The following is a 21069-nucleotide window of genomic DNA, read 5'->3' on the forward strand; positions in this document are numbered from 1 at the left end:
CGTTTGGAGTTCACCTTGGCCACAGGTTGTCCTGGCAACCAGTTGAGCCAAACAAACAAGCAAAACCAGTTGGTATTAAATTTCAAGCATTGTAGAGTAAAATCCTCCGACCATGTTAGATCAGGAATTGGATACCGCCATAAAGGCAACCCAGCAGAGCTTGGGCAAATATCTGAAGAAACCGCCATTAACGGAGAAGCTGCTGAAGAAGCCGCCGTTCCGCTATCTGCTCGACATTTTTACAGCGGTAAGGATTAGTTTGCCGACTTGTTTAAGTTTCCTACTCAAAAATTCCAAGTGTAGTTTATCAAGGAAACGGGCTGCTTTGAGGGTCTCTATACGCCGGAGGAGCAGCTGTTCGAGAATATAGGCGATCGAAATGACAAGACGCGATTTCTGCAGAAGATGATTGACGTCACAAGTGAGTCATGGCCACATCACACATATATATATAATTTATATATATATATATCTAAATATAAATTACCGATAGAGCTCACCACGAAACTGGATCTGAAGGTGCGCACCTCGAAGATCGTGGCCGGGCACGAACCCAAGTTGACCAACGAACTGCTGCAGGCGATGGCCAGCGTTGTGGATCAGCGTCTTGAATGGCAGGATGCAGTGCAGCTGGTGCTGAACAGTGATCCCGACAAGGCCAAGAGCCAGAGCAAGCCAAAGCCTGCAAAAACGACAAGCAAACAAATATCCCCCACCGGCAAGGACCCGACGCCGACGCAGCGCAAAGAGAAACGCATCTCGCCGCAGGAGCAGAAGCTGCGCAAAGCCACCGAGCAGACGGCACGAAAATCGCCTGCCGACAAGGAGAAGCCACTGCGTCGGCACAAACCATCGCCCGATGCGTCGGAGGCAAAGCCAAAGCTGACCAAACAAGGCTCCAAGCAGAAGAGTCCCTCACCCACAAAGCCGACGTCCAAACTAAAGCAACAAGTCTCCTCGGAGAGTGAAATAAAATCCATGTCACCAACACCGGCGGCGCAAGTCAAGCAGCCATCGCCAGTCAAGCAACCATCGCCAGAGCCCTCACCTAAATCCAATGCCCCGAAGAGTCCGTCGCCCAAGGAGAAACCTGCACCAGTAGTGGAGCCCGTCAAGCAGCCTTCACCGCCACCAACAACAGCTGCTTCTTCTGTGGCTACTACTGAGCTGCCAGCAGTAGGCAATTTGGAATCGGAAAGCCGCAAATCATCCAGCAAGAGTCGACGCTCCAGCGCCAGTCAGCGACAGGCAGCAACCGCCGAAGCGGATGCCATTGAGCTGCCCCGAACAACTAACGACTCCAGGGAACCATCCGCAGCAAACAGTCCGATCAGTGCAGCAGCTGCCGACTCGAACAACAACAGCAGCAGCGAAGCCAAGAGGGAACGGGAGGGCACCTTTACGCGTGACAATTCCAAGGAATCCACCAGCTCGGTGACACGTCCGCGCACCTCGTTGCGTCCGCCCAGCGCACGACCAGCGTCGGCACGCCCTGGCGCGCCTCGACGTCGCAATGTGGAGATTGTGTTGCAGCCACATGAACAGCTGAAGATGTCCGGCGTCAATGTGAAGCTGGAGACGTTCGGGGATTTTGATGATGATGGCGAGAATCTGGTGGTCATTGAGGATGCCAATGCGCATGACATAGAGGCGGGTACAGCGGATGCCCAGCTCGATCTCCACGATGCGCATCAGGGTCGTTTGGTCCAACAGATACTGGAGACCCAAAAGGAGCTCGTTCAACAGACCAACGACCCTGGCAAGGAGGATGCACAGCAGAAGACACATTCGGCGGGCACGCGTCAGAGCTCGGCGCGTCAAGTGAACAATCTGCGCGATATAATACAGACGATAACCAAATCGGTAAATCCACTGGGCAAACTAATGGACTTCATACCCGAGGACATCGATGCCATGCAGCTAGAGTTGACCATGTGGCGGGAGGCGTACACACAGGCAGCCACGGAGCTAAAGCGCGAGCGGAGTCTCACCGCATCCGCAACGGAACCGATGAAGCAGCAGCTGCTCTCCATCGAGGCCAGCATTGTTGAGTACAAGGAGCTGGTGGACGAGAGTCGCCACAAGATTTTGCAGAACAACGAACGCATACTCAAAATGCTAATGGAGCAATAAATTTGTAAATATGTTTATTTAATAAGATCTCTTTTAAAAAAAAAGAATATTATAAATTGATTGTATATATTGTAGAATAACAGTTCAATGGGTGGTAAACATCATCATCATTTTCATTATCTAAGGTCACTTAGTGTTCAAACCGAAACCGAAACGTGTGTGAAAAAAACTAATATTTGGACCCATTCACAGTGGGCAATGCGTGCAAAATAATTGTATTTGTCCCACTGTGAATACAGCCTATAAATATATTTATATTTATATTTACAAACGACGAATGTGGATTTTTAGGCATCGGTTTCAACGGCATCCGGCCTAGTGTCCGTGTTTGATTGCTCAGTCTCCTTGTCTTTGCCCTTTTCCTTGTCCTTTTCCATGTCCGGGTCCTGCTCCTGTTCCTGATCCTCATCGCCGAGCACATACTCAATGACATCGTCGATGGGAAAATTGTTGAGCAGCGACTTAATCGAGTCATTGTGTATCACCACTGTGAAGAGGAGCTTGCAATATTCACGCATGCGACTGCCGTAATCCAATTCGGCATAGTTCTCGCCACCCTTTTCCAGATCGTGGCCACAGTTCTCGATGACCTTGCAGAGCACCGACTCCTCGGTGCTGTTCGGCCAGCCGTATTTCTTGAGTGTCTGCGGATCGACGAGCATATCAATTAGCTTGGCTATGTTCTCCTTTAGCTTTAGATCCTCTTCGGTGAGCACCTCGCCACTGAAATCATCTTCGCTCAACGGCTCATCCTGATTATCCGCTATGGCAGCAGCCAAACTGGCCGCCAACGATTTCCGTTGTTCCTTCTTGACCACTGGCGACACGACCTGTTTTTGCTTCTCCTTGGATTCGGCCTTGACATCGCCCTCAGCTGATGTCGCTTCGGTTGCACCGGAGGCGGCACCCTCCAAGGGCAATATGGTGTACACCTCATTTTCGAGGACAATTGTCTGGGCGCTGCCGTCACCCTCATCCACCAGAAACTCGCGCACCACAACCCCATTGCCATCCGTTTGGCTGGAGATGAGCGAACCCGCCGAAGTGTTGGCAGCCGGCGCATCTTCCCTTTCATCGTGCTCAGCGTCTTCTTCTTCGTCTTCGTCCTCGTCCTGCTCTATCGGTGCCACAAATTGGACGGTCTTCTTAGCCCGTCGCTTTGCGGGCGGTGGATCCGTGCCAAAAATGTCATCCGGGTCGCACTCGTGCACGCTGCGAATGTGATTCCTCAGCGTATCGGTGCTGTCGAAGTTCTTGTCGCAGATGGCGCAATCGGTGCGCTCGATCGCCTTGGCCGAGCGCTTGGCCCTCACCTGCTTATCAGCTAAAAACCGGGGAAACCAGTTGGTCAGCATAAATGTGAGAATGTTGATAAGTAGTTGTAACTCACGTGAGTGATCGCCAGAATCAACATGCTCCTGCAGCAGCGCGCTAGTGCGGAAACTTCGGGGACATTCCGTGCAGGGAAAGGAGCGACGCTTCTGCCGCGAATGCTCCTTGACGTGACGCTCGAGTCTAAATGGTTGAGAAAAATTAATAATTAATTAATAAACGGCATAGTTATATGTTGTTTGTGAACATCTTACTGTTTCTCTGTCTTAAACTTTTCGGTGCACTTGGAGCAGGGATAGGGACGCAGATGCGTCTTGGAATGCGTGCGCAGCTGTGTGGCCTGAATAAAGCTCTTGCCGCACTCGTTGCACTTGTGTGGACGCTCGCCCGTATGCCGTTTCATGTGTCGATTGAGCACCTCCTTGACGGCAAAAGATTGACTACACTGCAATTACCAAATATAGACAAGGGGTTTAACAGGGAATAAGGAACAATGATTTGCTCTGCATCAGTCACCACTTACCACTGAACAGGTGTAGGGTTTCTCGCCGGTGTGATAGCGTCGATGCTTCTTAAGAGCCACCAAGGCGGAAAACTTCTTGTCGCACAGATCGCAATCGAAGGGCTTCTCTCCAGTGTGGGTGCGTATGTGTATGCTGAAAAGATTGGATTTAGTAAATAATCTCGGCTACTTAATACCCTGTATCCATTACATAAAATCACATAGACTTATTGTCAGTTTTTTAAAGTAACAACATTTAATTAAACTATAAGCATTTACCCAAAGTAAATATATAAAAAGTTGAAGGATTTATGAGGCTATCCTGATTAAATTAATTAATTTTTCCCATATAATTTGTTTAACTTTACACAAAAAGTTATTAACTTTTTTATATGTACTTTTGAAGGTTTATTTGTATATTCATTTCTGTGAGAGAGTTATACGTTTTATGGTATAGCAACTCTATATTTATATATTTAAGAAAGTGACTCACTTGAGCGTCGACAGACTGTAGAAGCAATTCTTGCACACATGACACATGTACTCGGGCTTCTTGACCACCTGGGTGCCCAGATGCTGTTTGAGATGGGCGCGCAGATTGTCGAGGCGATAGAATACGCGATCGCAGACCTTGCAGCTCATGGTATCATTTTCGTTGGCCGAGCACGACGAATACTTCTGGTGGCGCTTCAGGTGGTAGGAGCGCGTAAAATCCTTGCCACAGATCTTGCAGGCGAAGGGTTTGCCACGCAATTGATGCTGCTGCTCGTGCAGTTTGAGTAAGGCAGCGCTGCGCAATTTCGCATTGCATATGGAGCAGGGATAATCATTGCACTCGGAATGAGTGATGAAGATGTGACGCTCGTAGCTGGTTTGTGTCTTGAACGACTTGGGGCAGTCAGGGCAATTGATGTGGCCCAGCTGGAAGATCAAATAGAAGATTAAATTAGACATATAAAATATAATCACATAAATTGGGGTAAATTACGTGGAAGGTGTCGTAACTCTCGCTGCAGCAGAAGCAGATGTCCTTCTTCTCCATGACCACTGCATCCTTTTCGATCTTCTCCAGATTGTTGAGCATGTCCGCTTTGCGCAGATGATACCCACTGTCATAGCGGCAGAATTCCAAGTGCTTCTTCAGGCTTTTGACGCGCCGGAATGTCTTGTAGCACTTGCCGCACACATGCTCCAAAATCTCCTTGAGTTCACTGTTGTTGCCGGCATTGCGATTCGTTGTACCAGTGCCCTCAGCGGTGCCCTCATCCTCATCATCATCGTCGTCGTCGTCTTCCTCCACACCGGAAACAACGAACTCATCGTCGTTCTCCTTGGCGGCACCCAACTCGACATCGTCGTCGGCGAGTATAAAATCAATGGTATCGTCATCATCCTCGATCTCCACGCTGCTGGTCGTCGTATTGTCCAATTTGCTGTTCTCACTCTTGATGGCTTGCAGCACATAGTGATCCATTTTCTTCTTTTTACCGGGCGATGTCTTAATCTTGGTCGTCTCCACGGGCGTCGAGGCTGGCGCAATGCGTTTCTCATTTAAGATCTTGACGCCAGCTGTTGCAGTCGCTGCTTTACCAGCAGAGCGCCTATCGCTACTGCCTTTGGGACTGTTCGCTGAATCATCGTTGTTGAGTATTTTGATGCTGGTGCGTTTCTCTTGCTTGACGCGTGCAGAGATTTTTGTCTTAGCCGCTGTCACATCGTTGAGCAGTTTCATGCGGGTGCCAGGACGTTTATCCTTGGCTGATGCTATTTTCTCAACGTCCAAGATTTTGATTACGTTGCCGCCGCCATCGCTGCTGGAGCTGAGGGAGTTCGCTTCGGAGGCGTCCTTTCTCGCGCTCATTGGAAGTGATCTGTGGATGGAGTAAGAGTGGGAGGAGTAGGCGGAAGGATGCCAAGGATCAGTGTGTGGTTGCGTAATTTAGCCTACTTTTAGGCTCGTGATTTATTTAAATTGATCACAGCACAACCAGCACAACGAGCGTCACGTCAGCAACGCCTAGAAGCAGAGCGCACAATAAAAATGGCGGCGCCCCTGACTCTTTGATCGTGCGAGTGCAAGTGCGAGCGAGAACACCGTACTACACACTGACTGGGTGAGAAATCGAAAAAGAACGCAACAAGTTTGCTGCGCTGTTCGGCGTCGGTGCAGTGAAAAATATATTTAGGGTTGAAAATAATTCTAATATAAATTGAAATTGTTGCATACTTTTCACTATTTAATAATTTTGTTGCCGGCTTTGGCGGAAGTATGTTCGATTTGAAATAACTTTTCAGCGTCAATGCTTCGTTTAAATACTATATTTATGACATTCAATTACACACACTCACAATGCAGCTGTAGTTTCTCTAATTAAATGTGAAACTTGCGCCAATGAATGTCATACGTTGTCTGAACTCGATGCCGATCTGAACTGACTGAAACGAGGCGCAAGGGAAATAGTTATACGCGAAAAACTCCAAGTGAGAGCGAGAGAGTTAGCGATCGCTTCATATTTACTTGTAAGGCAAGCCTATATTGTCTACACTGATTGAAAATTATGCTTTTCAAATTCTGTGTGTGTGACCGTGAAAACAAAAATGTACTTGAGAAATACTTAATGTACGCTTATTTAATAAAAATTTCACTTACAGTTCACAGCTCGATTGTAGGCACGTATACAATGGCGTTAGCGTCTGACTATTCACTGTATTCGTGCACAGCCAATCAGCTGTTCTGAAATAAATGTGACCAGCCATTAGCAATCACTTATTGTTACTCGGTAGAGCTTGTCAAGAGACTATGCGCTTATTGCCTTCTTACATTAGGTTTTGAAAACAAAATTCCCAATATTTATATTTGTTTGGCTGACTTAACATTGATTACTAGAAAGTTGAATTAAAATCGCAACAAGTGCTTCCATTTGAATACTCTACATTAGGGCTGGTCGCTGCAGCAGACAAGACCAGGGAACTATCGATTAACATCATTCACGAGCTAATCTGGTCATCGATAGCATTGTTAGCTACATTATCGAAACTTGGTGATTATTTCCCATTTCATATTGTTCAGTAAACAATTTTGTGAAACCAATTCACGTAAACTTGTGAGAATATATTTGAAAGTAGCTATTAAATTGGTTCATTCAATACTAGGCGCTATGGCTGGTCTGTTCGATTCAACGCATACCGAGGGACCCGGCTTCGTGGGCATTCGCTTTTGTCAGGAATGCAACAACATGTTGTACCCCAAGGAGGACAAGGATAATAAAACTCTGATGTACGCGTGCCGCAATTGTGATTACAAGCAGGAGGCCGACTCCAATTGCATATATGTCAACAAAATTATGCACGAAATCGACGAGTTAACGCACATAGTGCCGGACGTGATATCCGATCCCACGTTGCCGCGTACCGAAGACCACGCATGCCCCAAATGCTCGCATCGTGAAGCTGTCTTCTTCCAGGCACAGACCCGCCGCGCCGAAGAAGAAATGCGACTCTACTATGTTTGTACAAATCAGAATTGCACTCATCGCTGGACTGAGTAGAAACAACAAACAAAAAGCCGGCTTCATTTACACAATTGTATAAATTGCAATTAGTTCTAGGTATAATTATTATATTTTGTAAGCTAGGCATGTTTGACAGAGATTGCACATTGTACAGGTTCGATCGCTACGACATTGACGCAGCCACAAATACTTCTCATTGAACGTAACAGCAGTTCCAACTAGTTGTTATTCACTGCAGCATTCAATTTATTATCAATGAAAGACTGTGTTTGAGCGAGAGAGGGAGAGAGAGAAACATAGAAAGATTCACTCTCTGATATGCAAATATATCACAGATCTTCGCAATGACAAAATTCAATATATATATCTATCAAACAAAAATACAAATACAATAACAAAAGAATAAAGCAAATTAATAAACAAGTTTCTTGTGCGTATGATCAAGCTGTTGTTCTGGCTTGCCAGCCGCGCCAGACGACAGTTTGTTGTTAGAACTTGGTTGTTTAACATGTAGTAAATGCTCAAGAGAGCGCAACAATAAAAATAAAAAATCTAAAGAATTCGAAGTCGAGCAATGGCAAAAACAAATCAAACTGAAGCAACGGCGGCGGCTGCGGCGGCAGCGTCGGCTGCCCAGGAGGAGCCCAAATTGAATTATTTGCAAAAATTGTGGCGCTATCGGCATTATTTGGTCATTGAGCCGTTTTTCTTCTTCTACTTTATGGCATCGGTTTTCAATCAAGTGGCCATGCAGAATTTTCCGCTGGAAAAGGCGTGTCGCGTTAATCTCGGATACAATAGGATCACATGTACCACAATGCTGGACAAGTCCGAATTGGGGATCGATTGTGATGCTTTCAATTTCGAGAATACAACAACGGGACCCACAGCGGAGCAGATTCTTTTCGACATAAGCTCTAGCGGATTTAATTATACCGTTTGCAAGGCGGAAATAGAAGCGCAAAAACTATCCGCTGATGTTTCGGGAAAACGTGCACCAATTGGTAATATAAGCACACACATACACACACATCTAAGCATATATTTATTTATATTGATACATATGCCCACACACACAGATAAATGTTGTTTTTTATATGTAAATGCAACCAGTTTTTGAATCTTCTCAATCCCCATTTTTCATTTTCAGGTTTCATTAAAAATAAATGCCAAATAGCTAAGCAAAAAAAAAAAATGGGAGAAAAAAACAATAAGAAATGTTTCGCATTATGAGTCTTAATATAAATGTTTATGGACATGAACACATAGAAGAAGATGTTGGTACATAATTAGCAGTTAGTGGATTCCCCGATCATTAAATTGCAATCATTAGCCTGTTTTCTCTGATGAATTCTCTAAATTCTTTTCGATTACATAACTTCTAGTTTTATGGGAGATTTAATTTAAGCTCTGCTTAGTCTTAAATTATAGCCAAGTTAGTGTCCAAACCGGTTAGTTACACAGATTGTGTTTTGTGTTGTGTTTATTTTCGGATGTCTTTCAACCTTTAAGTTACTGTCATTGCCAAGGCAACTAATTTGTGATTAGAAATTGAATAGCTTCAAAAGCTAAATACTTGATTTCATGTCAATAAAATGTTAATTGAAACTCATTACATCAGCATTGTAAGAGAAACATCATTGGTTTAATTAATATAACGTCTATTGTGCATTTTGTGGCTATTATATTCCATTTGCATATGTGCAATAATGTAAGCTGAAATTTTGTATAGTCTTGAAGAGGCTTGAAATGATTTGACATTTATAATTATTAATCGCATTCACTGAGTGAAATATTCAAAATTGCTTACTCATTTCGAATAGAACCTTAGTATGTCCAAATTGTTAATATTTTAGTCATTTTAGTAGTATATAAGTAACCCAGCTGCCAGGATATCACTTTCTATTATAAATATCTTAAATAACATTAAGAAAAAATACAAGCAATATTATTGCTAACCACTCAGCAAAAAAAATCATAATTGCTTACTCATTTCTAGTAAAAGTATTTGAGTATTTTAATAATTTGGTATTTGCATTAATTGAATAATGATTTAGAAAAAAGACTATCATTCATTAAAGTTTATACGGCTACCAGGATATAGTCGAAAATCATTTTGTATTATATATATCTCAAATTATGACAAAGCTACTACTGTAACTCATAAGTATATACTTAGTTGTATAATATATTTAATTGAATTAAATAAGGCTTAAAACAATAGTATTGCTCTAGTTGAGAGAGAGAGAGAGAGAGAGAGAGAGAGATGAGAGAGAGAGCAAATATATTTTTTCAAAGTTTGAAGTAAAGTTTCTATTATAATCGAAACACAGCTTGTGATAATCAAATCAGTTATGCTATAATTAGAGTTTGAACCGGTTCCAAGTCAGATTTGAGACGGTATTCTTAAATGAACTTCAAGCGATAATCATTTTCACATATTTTCTAAAATTGTTCCTTTTTAGCCGCCATATTCCCGCTGATTGTGCTGCTATTCGCCGGAGGCTGGTCAGATAGATATAACAAGAGGAAACCATGCATGATATTGCCCATCGTGGGCGAAGCGTTGTCGTTTACCTGTAAGTGAATGAAACTGTCAAGATTTATACATTGCTAAATTGTAATGTGCGCCTGGTCACCTGGCAGGTTTGATGATCTCGGCCATTTTCTTCGATAGTCTGCCAATGGAGTTTGGCATGTACCTTGAGGTCATTGTGCCCTCAATTTGCGGTGGCTTAACCTTCTGTCTAATGGCTGTCTACAGTTATATAACGATAGCCACACCCGAAGAGGATCGAATCTTTCGCTTTGGCATCTTTGCCATGTTTGTCACCGGTGTGCCCTTCCTGGGCGCCGTTAGTGGAGTGCTTTTTACCACGTTTGGCTATGTCAGTAAGTTCAATAATTATAAAAGGTTACCCAGAAATGCATTGAGTTAACACAGACAATTATTTGAAATTTCAGTATCATTCGCTTCTGCTGTTGTCTTTCAAATTATTGCCATACTCTACATAATCTTCTTCATCAAGGAGATTAAGCCAAAGCCAAATGCCCCCGATGAGCCAAGTAGCACTGAGCCGCCCAGATCTCAGACACATGCAGCTGATAATATGGCCTATGAGATAACCAACTTGGATGAGTTGCCGGTCAATAAGAATGTCAATTTTCAGCTGACGCCACATTTGGAGCCACCCAAAGTGGAGCCACCTCCAGTGCCAGCACGTCGCTCCTTGTTGAAGGAACTCTTCGATCCCACGCTTGTGATGGACTGCCTCCGACTTCCGCTGGTGAAGCGCAAAAATAATGGACGCCTCCTATTGGGCCTATTGATATTGGCCTACTTTTTGACGTTGGGACCTGCAGTGGGTGAAAATGATTATTGGTATCGTTTCACATTGAAGAAGCTGAACTGGAATGGCAACGACTTTAGCATCTTCTTGACCATCTCAGGCGGTGCGGCTTTGGTGGGCACATTTATTGGCACCGCCATTCTCAGTAAATTGCTTAAATTCTCCGATCCAACTATTGGCATTTTATCTGCCCTCGCCATTGTGTTCTCCCGAGCTCTATATGTAAGTGACTTAATCTCTGATCTCGGAATTTTTTATATATATTATAATTATATTCAACAGGCCTTTGCCACCACCACCACATCCTTCTATGTGGCCAGTGTGGTGGACATGTTTGTCAGTCTGCGCGTCATCGCCATTAAAACGATTGGAGCGAGTATTGTTGCTGGCGATGAGCTGAGTGAGTTCCTGCATTAAATGCTCAAAAATGATCAAAAATAACGCATTTTTGCATCTATTTGTAGGCAAAATGTATTCCATCTTTGGCATCAGTGAGCCCATTGGCCAGTTCATATTTCCGCCCATCTTCAGTGCGGTTTATAAAAACACCGTCGACTCTTTTCCAGGCGCCTTCTTTCTGTTTGGCGAAATCTTCTATATTCCCAATGTGCTCGTTTTTGTGTAAGTCTTAAAAATAGTATGCTGATATACCTTATGCCATTCTTATCTATTACTTTTACTCTATTTTTAACTAATCCATATTATATTTATAGACTCTGCTATTTTTTGATGCGTCGCCGCAAATCAAACGAGAAAAAAAATGCCGTGGAACTGGCACAAAATAACGAACAATCGAATCCTGCCAACGGCACTGAGATTACTAGTCTTTAAATCCATATATATCTATATATAACTTTCTGTACATATGTACATAAATACTTTATTGCTATATACGGCAAAAAAAGCCAAGTTTAGATTTTCTGCTAAATATAAACCTAATACGTAAGCCAGTCAAAGAATTTGAGTGTTGATTGCCGTGCGAAAGGCTTCAGGCGAAATACTCAGCAGAAACTACAAAAAGAAAAAATGGAACATAAAATCGGAAAGAAGTTGAAATACTCTGGAAAAAAACAGACACTAAATGGGTATGTCTGAATTGAATGATGCTGATTAATCGATGTTAATAAAAAGTGAGTTTCATCAAGGTTAATAATCCCAAAATTAATATTAAAATCCGGATACAGCCAAAGTTGCTGTTAGCTTCAATACTGACTTAGTTGTTGATGCTGATATACCCGTTGCGGGTCGGAAAGATTCCTATTGATGCTGATATACCCCTTATGGGATGAGAAAGGGTTTCTTCAATGCGTTACACAGTTCATGAGAAAATTGTAATAGACTCTGCGAGGGCACAAAAGTCCAAACACTTTTACTTTAACTATTCAACTACAGTGCTTTATGCCTTGCCAGATTTCTTTGGCAGGACTTGTGGCAAGTGGCAATTTTCCAATCAGCAAATGCATTCAATTTGATCAACCATCCGGTTGCTGGGGGCGTGGCCATGTGGGCGATAAATGCCACATTGGCTACGCATGAAAACAATTGCCAACTAATAATCTCAGTTAATCTGCATGCGCTAGAGGGCTAGGAAGCAAGTCAAAAGAGGAGGGAAAAAGTTACCCCTTTTGGCTGAAGCTACGTTTATGGCCAAGTGATTTTAACGAAATTGCACTTTGCTCCTGAACATATAAAAGGCGATGTGAGCAGCAATAAAGGCTCAGACACTGCTTCGACCTGGCTGTGTGTGGTTTTGCGCAGACTTATTTGTTTTGAATATAAATATTTGAAAATATTTGTTATAAGCAAAAGTTTCGCATTTAAAAGTTGTGTACATAAGTGCTAGTCGTCGATAAACATGTTGCGTGTCTTGTTGCTGCCACTGTTGCTCTTCACCCTCTCCATGGCCTGCATGGGGCAGACATTTCAGTATTCTCGAGGCTGGACAAATGGGAAAAGAGCACCGCCAGCAGCTCTCCTGTCAAATGGTCATAATCTGGGTCTATTGGATCTGTACGATATTCAGGATAAGCCTACTGATCTTAAGTTGGAACGGTAAGCAAATTGTGATAAATATATCTTATTCTCAGGGAAAGAATCAAGTACAATTGTGGCATAATTTTTATTTACTTATCAATTTATCAATTTGTCTATCTGAACATTTTTAGAAACTGTAATTTAGGAACGTTTTTTCTCATTTCACAGCTGCCTGATGCAACTGCAACACTTTGTAGGCAATGCGATGCTGCATCGCTCCTTTGCCAACGCATTGGCCTACAATGCAAATAGGCCCGAGACGGAAGCGGAAACTCGTGGCCTAAACCTTCATCCCCTTCATCCCAGTGCCAATAATAACAACAATAATGAGAACAGTTTATTCCCAAACTCAAATAATCATCAATCAAATGAGATTTTCGAGGCACTCGCCGCCTCTGCGCCGGGCGTCGATTCCGTGGAGCCCAACGATTATGGCAAACATTAAATGGATCCCATTATGATTTAATTGATCGTTACTGTTATTAGCAAGAAATGCTACAAAAATATTGAAAAAAATATATATATTTAGTGATTTATTTAATACTTATATTATTATTGCAGTGAAATAAAAGTTGTATTTAAACTTAATTAAGACTTCTTTTTGGACAAAGTATGGCAAACTAATCATCTTTATTTTATCCTTTCAAGGATTTTTTTTAAGTAAATGCATTTGCCTTTTTAGCCAGCTTTTCCGCTTCTGTATGTCTTGTTAATATAATAAAATATTTTTACTAACTTCTATAGCCACAATATTTGCAAGGAAATTCTCTTTACTTATATTGAAAAGTCATCAAAAGTATTGCTAAAGTGTTTAGATATATTTTGGCGTGGCTTAAGCCAAAACTATTCAAATAAAAGTGCATTTTAATTTAAAACTTTTTAAATTTAAAAGCAAAACTGGTTCCAATGCGATAGGGTCGTGTCTCCGCTAAGTCGGTTGTAATTCTCGCTTATGAGACTGTAGCGCCATCTTGAGTTCAAGTTTGCGGCTAACCGTTTGATGCCAGTGGGCTAGATTGCAAAACGGTTATATTACATAACCGTTACAATTAAACATTTATTTTATGGAAGTACATAAATAAAAAACATATTAAAAAAGAATACACACCGAAATAAAAACATTTTACATTCGAATACATATTTATATTCCACCATTCAAATATATTTAATTTGTGTTTTCTGGTTATGTTCTGTCTCTTCTTTAAATTAAAATAAATCATATTAAATAGTTGAGAGAATCTAATAGTTAATAAAGCTGCTACTAAATACCGTCTTGTAATAGCCAATGATGCTTTCAGTTAATGTGAAATTCCGAATTGGCATCATCAATCAAAAAAGCTCCTCAAAACATTTAAGGGGATGGAATTGAACGATTATGGAAAACATTAAATCGAAACGGGTTGAAGAAATCAATAGGGACGAAAATGCGGTAAAAGCTGCAATATATAATATTTATAGATATTTGTAAGTATGTAAATGGGCCAATATTTATATAAATATATATATGTATAAGGTGAATTTGAGTAGTGTGCGTTCATTCAATATTAATACAGTAATTGAATGAATCATAATGTTCCATGGATGTTGGATATAATTGCGCATTTATGACAAATGCTGTGTGCGCCAAGATGCGAAAATGTTGTTTTGTTGGCACGTTTTTTTTCTGTGCCGCCTTCCTTGATGAAGAACAGCAGACATTTAATTTGGCCAGGGGATGAAGTGAATACTGACAAGCCGAGCAATTGAGCATCCTTGTAGCTAATTACTTTAAGTGGTTTGAGAGCGTCGTGTTGAGCTCAAAATGTGCCTTGTTTCCGGTGCCTTGTGCCTTGTGCCTTGTACACCTGTTACTCCCATATTTGAACGCAAGCGAGTCGCTGGTGACCGATATGAAATCAAACGTGGCTGCCATAAAGCTGAGCCAGCTCATCATTCACGCAATCCCTTCATAAAAAAGATATATGAAATAGGCACGCAAAAAAATGCATAGCAAAGGAAAACAAAACAAAACGCAGTTTTCCAATTGAATTCCTAACAAGCTAATCGATCCTCGGGGAGGGTGTGCGAGCGTGTGTGTGTGTCGCACACACACACACACACACACACACAGACGGACACACTTCGCACGCACGGCCTCGGGTGCTTGGGGAATATGAATTTATATCTTTTAATCTGCGACAGGCCGATGCGCAGGACTATTTCATTTCTCGTTGCGGAGGCTGGCAAAAATAAAAGTGAAATTAAGGACGCAGGACATATTTCAACAATGCAACAACGCAACGCAACGCTTCGCTGTTTATTGTCAATGTCAAGTGGGCCTTCGGGGTTGTCAAGTTGCCCAAGGACTGCCTCTCTCTCTCTCTCTCTCCCTCTCAATCCCAGTGGGTAGAATTGGGTGGGGTTTGTATGAAGTATGAATTGTAATTGCATTAAAATGCAATTGGAATTGCTGTTCGTTCAGCGTTCAGCTCTCTGCTCTGCTGTCCAGTGTTTTCCCAGACTCTTTTCGCCACTCGTCATCGACATTCGCGTTGAGTGCTCTTTTGTGCATTGAGCGTAGGTGTCGTCCTGTCGTCAATGCTCCCTATGTAGGTGCCATGTGGCCACGTAAATTGTATTGAAAGCTGCTTTTAACGCCCATTCGTTGAGTTCAAGTGACCAGCTAACAGGGACAGGTCCTTGTGCAGCTGACATGCGACTGAAATTGGTTACAACATCTGGAAACCATTGACAAAGACTGTCTTTTAATGAAATTGCTTCAGAGCTATTATGTAATTGAATTCATGTAATTCATTTCTATAATAATTGATTTATTTACTTACTTATTTAGTCAATAAATTATTATTTTTATAAATAAGCAACAAAATACATCAAATCCCTTGAATAACATTATTACATCTACTAAACTTCGATACTGAGATTCAAGGAACATAATAAAGAAGTTTACTAAAGAATATATAAAAATTCCTTAAGCTGCAAGAAATCTTGTCTCAACCAATGATCAAATAACATATTACATTGTCTATTATTGAAATTAACACAATAATTATTGATTATATTATAATATACAAAGCGCTATATCCTCTATAACAACAGGTTTTCTATCAATAAAATATAGTTTTCCTTAACCAGCACACAATTTTCAGTGGCTTGAGTTAATTTCTGATTTGAATTGCATGGAAAGTGCGAAATACGACCTTCGACTCCACATCAATGATTATCATCGATCATATATAATCGATTTGATCAATATCATCAGCTAGTATATATATGAGGGATTGTTTTACATATTTGAATATTAATGATTATTGGTCAATCATTTTATATTGCTTATTAGATCAGATAAGATAACTAGAATAACTGAAGTTTATTGATATTTTTCTTCCCACTGCTACAAGCTTAAGCTTTAAGATATTCATTTGGTTCGATTTAATTAAATTTCAATTTCCTATTTTATCATTTAATTATCAATCGTAATTTGCTTGTTGAACATTTTTTATGTCCAAAATTTGTATTTTAAGAAAAATGTGTGTAAATCTTAACAAAGTTCTCAGTTGTAAGTTGTAAGCTTTTCTGAATGTGAGGTTTTTTCTCTCTTTAATCGAATATTATAACCTCTTTTGGTATATATGTAAACTTTCCCAGGACACTTAACTCAAAGTGTATTTGTAGCATCTGCTGTTGATCACGCGGGGTCAACTGTTATCAGCATCAATTGCTGAGAAAATCTCAACACTTGCAAAAGCACACAGCAAACAGCAAACAGCAACTGAAATGACAACAAACATCACTCCCCCTTCAGTAGCCGCGCAACAAAATAGACAAACGGATAACAATTATATTAAACATGCAAGCAAAACAGCATTGACACTGGATTTGTAACAGGATACGCGTGTAACCACGAAATGGCAAGTCCTTCAGTCAACGCACAGGCAAACAGGCCAACAGGCAAACAGCGATAATGCGTAAAACACCCTTTCAATTAAATATTTGAAAACAACATTTGGCAATTACACAATTGACACCAGCTGAGGGGTGGCAAAAACCACCCTCCACACATCAGTTGCTGCTGCTGCTGCTGCTGCTCCTGCAAAATCGCTCCTTGCCATTATATCGGCGCAACTTCATCAATTTGAAATGCTGGCGAAGCGGAGGACTTGGAAGGAGGCACGCGTGTCAATTCTCGCCGCGATCCGGTCTCGACCACCGCAGGGATTTGAATAGAGGCATGGGGCGGGGCAGGGAGGCACAAACAGTGGCAGGTTCATAAACAACATCAACAAGGACAAGTTGCGCTCGTTAAACATTAGTCAACATGAACATGACATGCCCATACTCCTGTTGCCGTTCCCGTTCCCGTTCCTGTTCCTGTTCATTTTGGAAATGTCGTAAGTCGTGGGCGTTATTTTGTTGGTTTTTTTCTTTCTTTCGTTTTATTGTTTGGGCCATTCGTTTGTCGTTTATTTTTACAACAAGCCATTTATTTGGCCAGCAAACGGGACACGAAATCTGTGGGACTTGCGTATTTTAATATGCATTTGGGAAAAATTTGGCAAAGCAAATGGAATGGAAGCATTGTCGGAGCTGGGTTTGTTAAGAAGGTTTAGACGGATATATCTAAATGAGTTTCGTTTCATTTCAATTTCCGTGTTTTGCTGCCACTGCCCCCTTTCATTCTGGAAATGCGTGAACATTCTTGGCCCCGATGTGATTGAGGCAATTGCCGGGCTTTGCTGCTGCATTATTTATGGCCCAGCTACGAGTTTTGACTTGGCCCTAGCAACAACAACAGCAACAAGAAAAATAAAATTACGCAAAAATCAAAATTTACCCAGAAGGCCACTTACAAAAGTCCAGAGCAGTCCAGGAGTTTAGACAAAGGCCAAGAAAGCAGCTGGCCAAAAAGGTCAATTTCTCTTGAAGCAAATAAAAAATGCAAATGCTGCGCGTCCATGAAATGGACAATTGGGAATGAGCGCAATCAAGAAACGAGGAAAACACACAATACACAATACAAATAAGAAAAGGAGAACCAAGACGAAGATGATGAGGAATGAGGAATAAGGAATGAGAGTAAGGTAAGCTACAAATGAAATGAAAGTCTCGCTTTTATAAGTGGAAATCTTGCTCAATTTGCCAGCTTAATTTGAATATTTCAACAGGCGGTGCTTAAATAGACTTTAGAGATTTCCACCAAGAAACTTTTGTGTGCTTTGTCTTTTGAAAGTAGTTTTATTATTTAGCAGACTCCACCCTTGAGTTATTGCCCCTCTCTTTTTAATTGGGGCATTGACATTTGTTTAGCAAAAGCATCGAGGCAATTTTCACGCTATAACTCTAATGGAATTCGGCATAAATTTTCCAGTCTTTTTTAATATTTGATGAGGCTTTTCTTTTTGTGGACCAAACGAAGCAATAAAATTGAAATGTTATTTTCCTTACCTTGCCTAGCTCGTCAAAGTCAGCGATTTGGTTGCTGTTACTGTTTTATTTACAGCGTTTTATTGGTTGGTCATAAATTTGTGTGTTTGGCAATAAATACATACATATATATATATATATATGTATAATATATATTTATATATAGAAGAAATCGGTGCTTTCGAAATGCTACGTGAATTTGACCCAGGGTCCGGGTCCAATATGCTGTTAGCTGTTGACATTTGTGGCCAAGGCTCGGGGAAAGTGGGGATTCGGGAACCGGTGCTGTATAAAAAGCAACCCTCGCAGCATGGCTGACCACTCAATTCACATTGAGTTATATTGTCTGTCTGTCTGTCTGCCTGCCTGTCTGTCTGTCTGTGTGACTGCTTGTCTATTGGAGTGGAGTGGGGTTTTGGCACTGGGCACGGTCTTCGTCCTGCTCTTGGCACTTTACACTCTCCACTCCGCTCCTGGCTTTCAACTTTTTATGCTGCTGATGTGATTTTGCACTCAATTGAAAACAACTTGATTAAATTTTCATGTTGCACTGAATGTGTGAAGCACACGACTCCATCTCGTTTCCACGGAACAATTTTGATGTACTCCTAATGCACTTCATTGTAATTTATTTTATTATCAAATATAAATCATCGGTTTGCTCAATAGAATAACTAGTTTGTCGCAAGTCAATCTGTATAGTGTTATGGATCATAATGATTATAATTCATACGTATATGAATATTAATGTCTATTGGTCAAGTATTTTCTATTGATTATTAAGTCAGATAAGTTGGTTAGATCAACTGATTAATATCTATAAGAGTGAATGTTAAAATTGCCGATAAGGCTATGGAGTTTGATTATTTATTATTTACACTATTGCCACTCAAATTACTTTAAATTACAGAAAATTCTACTTAGGGATACAAATTGATTTCAGTTATTTTAAATTAAATCTGGCGAAGTTCGAATGGAGAAGTTGAACTGTCTTAACAACACATGAGTTAAATGTAATTGTAATTGTAACAGTTTGCTGATTACAAAACGCTTGAAGAAACTATAAATTACATTAAAGACTATAAAGTCATCTCTATACTCTTTCGATCGGTTGTAGTCTATATGAACCATCCAAGTATTTTTATTGATCGTGATAAGTGCAGATTGAATTGTATAATTATTTTGCAATGCCAACTATAACTGACTGATATTTATATTGCAAATACTAATTTAAATTTCCGACATTTTTATTAGACATAGAATTGAATGAATATTCAACTCACTCTAACGTATTTTATTTAAAATTCCAACTAATTAAAATTAATTATAAATATATAAGGATTGATTAGCATTTGAAAGCTTCGTTATTTAGTGTTGCACTTAGTGCTTAAACTGCCTGTTAACTAAGCATTATTACAAGAGTATTTAGCATTTTATTCTTGATGCGGATAATTCATATTCTCTTGGGTGCTATTTTGTTGCTAGTTTTGACTGGCAGACTGGACATGTGTGCGGGGGGAACCCTTTCCAAATCATTTAGCCACTCCATTCATTGCCAACAGCAACAGTAAGAACAACAACACCAAAACACCCGACAAACAACATGTCATCATGAACAGCAATTAGCATATTCTTTGCCCACAACAAACTTAAATGCCATATGGGAAACTAAACAAAAAACTAAAACAAATAAAAGCACAATAAGCACAATAACAACAAAAAAGCAAAAAAACACAACAACAAACTGAAAGCATAAAAATGCCTAATGACAAGCCAAATGATTAATTCAACGAACGGGGCACTGTTTGGTCATTAGAAGTGCTGTTAGTTATCGCCGTCGCACCGGATTCCAGGTTATGGTGGTAGATCCGCACAAAAAAAAATAAAATAAAATAACTGATACAAAAAATTGTCCCGTTTGGGCATAATGGCTGCCCTTGCCATCGGGGGATGCATGGCTTCGCACTCCATTTACTCCATTTTTAAACTCATTTTGTGTTGCCGAACTCTTGTGCACTAATTTTAATAGAATACAGGTATTTACTGCGCCATATGTACATATGTGCAGACAAAGGCAACTAATGACAGTATGTCCTCTCCTTGACAAACGTAGTTTTTACAATAAAGATACCCTGTATTTTTATTGAATCTGTAGACTTGCTTATAGATAATCGATCTTGTCCTTACAGAACAAAAACATTCTAATAAAAAGTTAACTTCTTTATAACATTTCTTTAGATTCTCTTCTGCATCGCAATTATTCATATTCAATCATGATTGGTTATGATTTTGGCTACCATAAAATATAGCCAAAATCAATAATGAACTAATGTCGCTAGAAATGATTATTGAAATAAAAGCAAAGAGCCTAAAGTATAATTATACACTTTTCAACAGCAAACAGTAAAATTAATTTAGATTTGGACTTGCTGTCGAACATAATTGAAAGGCATATATCGAAAGTAATTTTGTTTTTTTCTTTGAGATACAAACCAAAAGTGTTTGGTTACTGAAAAATAGTCAACGGTATCTCTTAGTCGACTGCATACTCAGTTTGCTGGTTTTTAGCTACGTTGTTAAAAATGGTTTCCTTTATGACATTGTTTTTTATGACTGTCATGTGGCAGGTTGACAGGCCAACCAGCGACGACCATAATTAGAGGCTAGACGTGCCACCGTTAGCAAAACGAACTACAACTGGAACAGTAACTGCAACAATAACAACTACACACACACAACAAAGGCGACTCATATTTAATTTAAATGTCTCCATGATGGCCGCTAA

The 21069-nt window shown here is 40.6% G+C and overlaps 5 protein-coding genes across 7 annotated transcripts; 4 read left to right on the forward strand and 1 right to left on the reverse strand.

Annotated features, from left to right (window-relative positions):
- The first annotated feature begins 14 nt into the window (after positions 1–14).
- On the forward strand, positions 15–2176 carry LOC6567295 (TRAF3-interacting protein 1). The gene is made up of 3 exons (XM_001993840.3): positions 15–247; positions 304–421; positions 494–2176. Exons 1-3 carry the CDS (start codon positions 113–115, stop codon positions 2131–2133), a joined length of 1893 nt encoding a protein of 630 aa, XP_001993876.1. The 5' UTR covers positions 15–112; the 3' UTR covers positions 2134–2176.
- Positions 2177–2178: 2 nt separating this feature from the next.
- Positions 2179–6690, reverse strand: LOC6567294 (protein suppressor of hairy wing). 3 transcript variants are annotated; one of them, XM_032740219.1, is made up of 7 exons: positions 6618–6690; positions 4956–5838; positions 4461–4888; positions 3989–4121; positions 3720–3910; positions 3524–3648; positions 2179–3457 (listed from the first exon to the last, which is right to left on the reverse strand). In XM_032740219.1, exons 2-7 carry the CDS (start codon positions 5826–5828, stop codon positions 2421–2423), a joined length of 2787 nt encoding a protein of 928 aa, XP_032596110.1. In that variant the 5' UTR covers positions 5829–5838; positions 6618–6690; the 3' UTR covers positions 2179–2420. The 3 variants fall into 3 exon arrangements, with proteins under 3 accessions (XP_032596110.1, XP_043071094.1, XP_043071095.1); XM_043215159.1 differs by lacking the exon at positions 6618–6690 and adding an exon at positions 6311–6331; XM_043215160.1 differs by lacking the exon at positions 6618–6690 and adding an exon at positions 6195–6275.
- A 297-nt stretch (positions 6691–6987) lies between these two features.
- LOC6567293 (DNA-directed RNA polymerase II subunit RPB9) lies at positions 6988–7887 on the forward strand. The gene is made up of 2 exons (XM_001993838.2): positions 6988–7063; positions 7121–7887. The coding sequence occupies exon 2, from the start codon at positions 7126–7128 to the stop codon at positions 7513–7515; it is 390 nt and encodes a 129-aa protein (XP_001993874.1). The 5' UTR covers positions 6988–7063; positions 7121–7125; the 3' UTR covers positions 7516–7887.
- A 74-nt stretch (positions 7888–7961) lies between these two features.
- On the forward strand, positions 7962–11785 carry LOC6567292. Its single transcript, XM_001993837.3, has 7 exons — positions 7962–8483; positions 9945–10058; positions 10126–10371; positions 10444–11051; positions 11112–11229; positions 11294–11450; positions 11543–11785. Exons 1-7 carry the CDS (start codon positions 8054–8056, stop codon positions 11658–11660), a joined length of 1791 nt encoding a protein of 596 aa, XP_001993873.1. The 5' UTR covers positions 7962–8053; the 3' UTR covers positions 11661–11785.
- Positions 11786–12616: 831 nt separating this feature from the next.
- On the forward strand, positions 12617–13385 carry LOC6567291 (pro-corazonin). Its single transcript, XM_001993836.3, has 2 exons — positions 12617–12881; positions 13032–13385. Exons 1-2 carry the CDS (start codon positions 12685–12687, stop codon positions 13306–13308), a joined length of 474 nt encoding a protein of 157 aa, XP_001993872.1. The 5' UTR covers positions 12617–12684; the 3' UTR covers positions 13309–13385.
- Positions 13386–21069: the final 7684 nt, after the last annotated feature.

The sequence above is a fragment of the Drosophila grimshawi genome, unplaced genomic scaffold (assembly GCF_018153295.1).
Source record: "Drosophila grimshawi isolate 15287-2541.00 unplaced genomic scaffold, ASM1815329v1 contig_311, whole genome shotgun sequence".
NCBI classification, from domain to species: Eukaryota; Metazoa; Arthropoda; class Insecta; order Diptera; family Drosophilidae; genus Drosophila; species Drosophila grimshawi.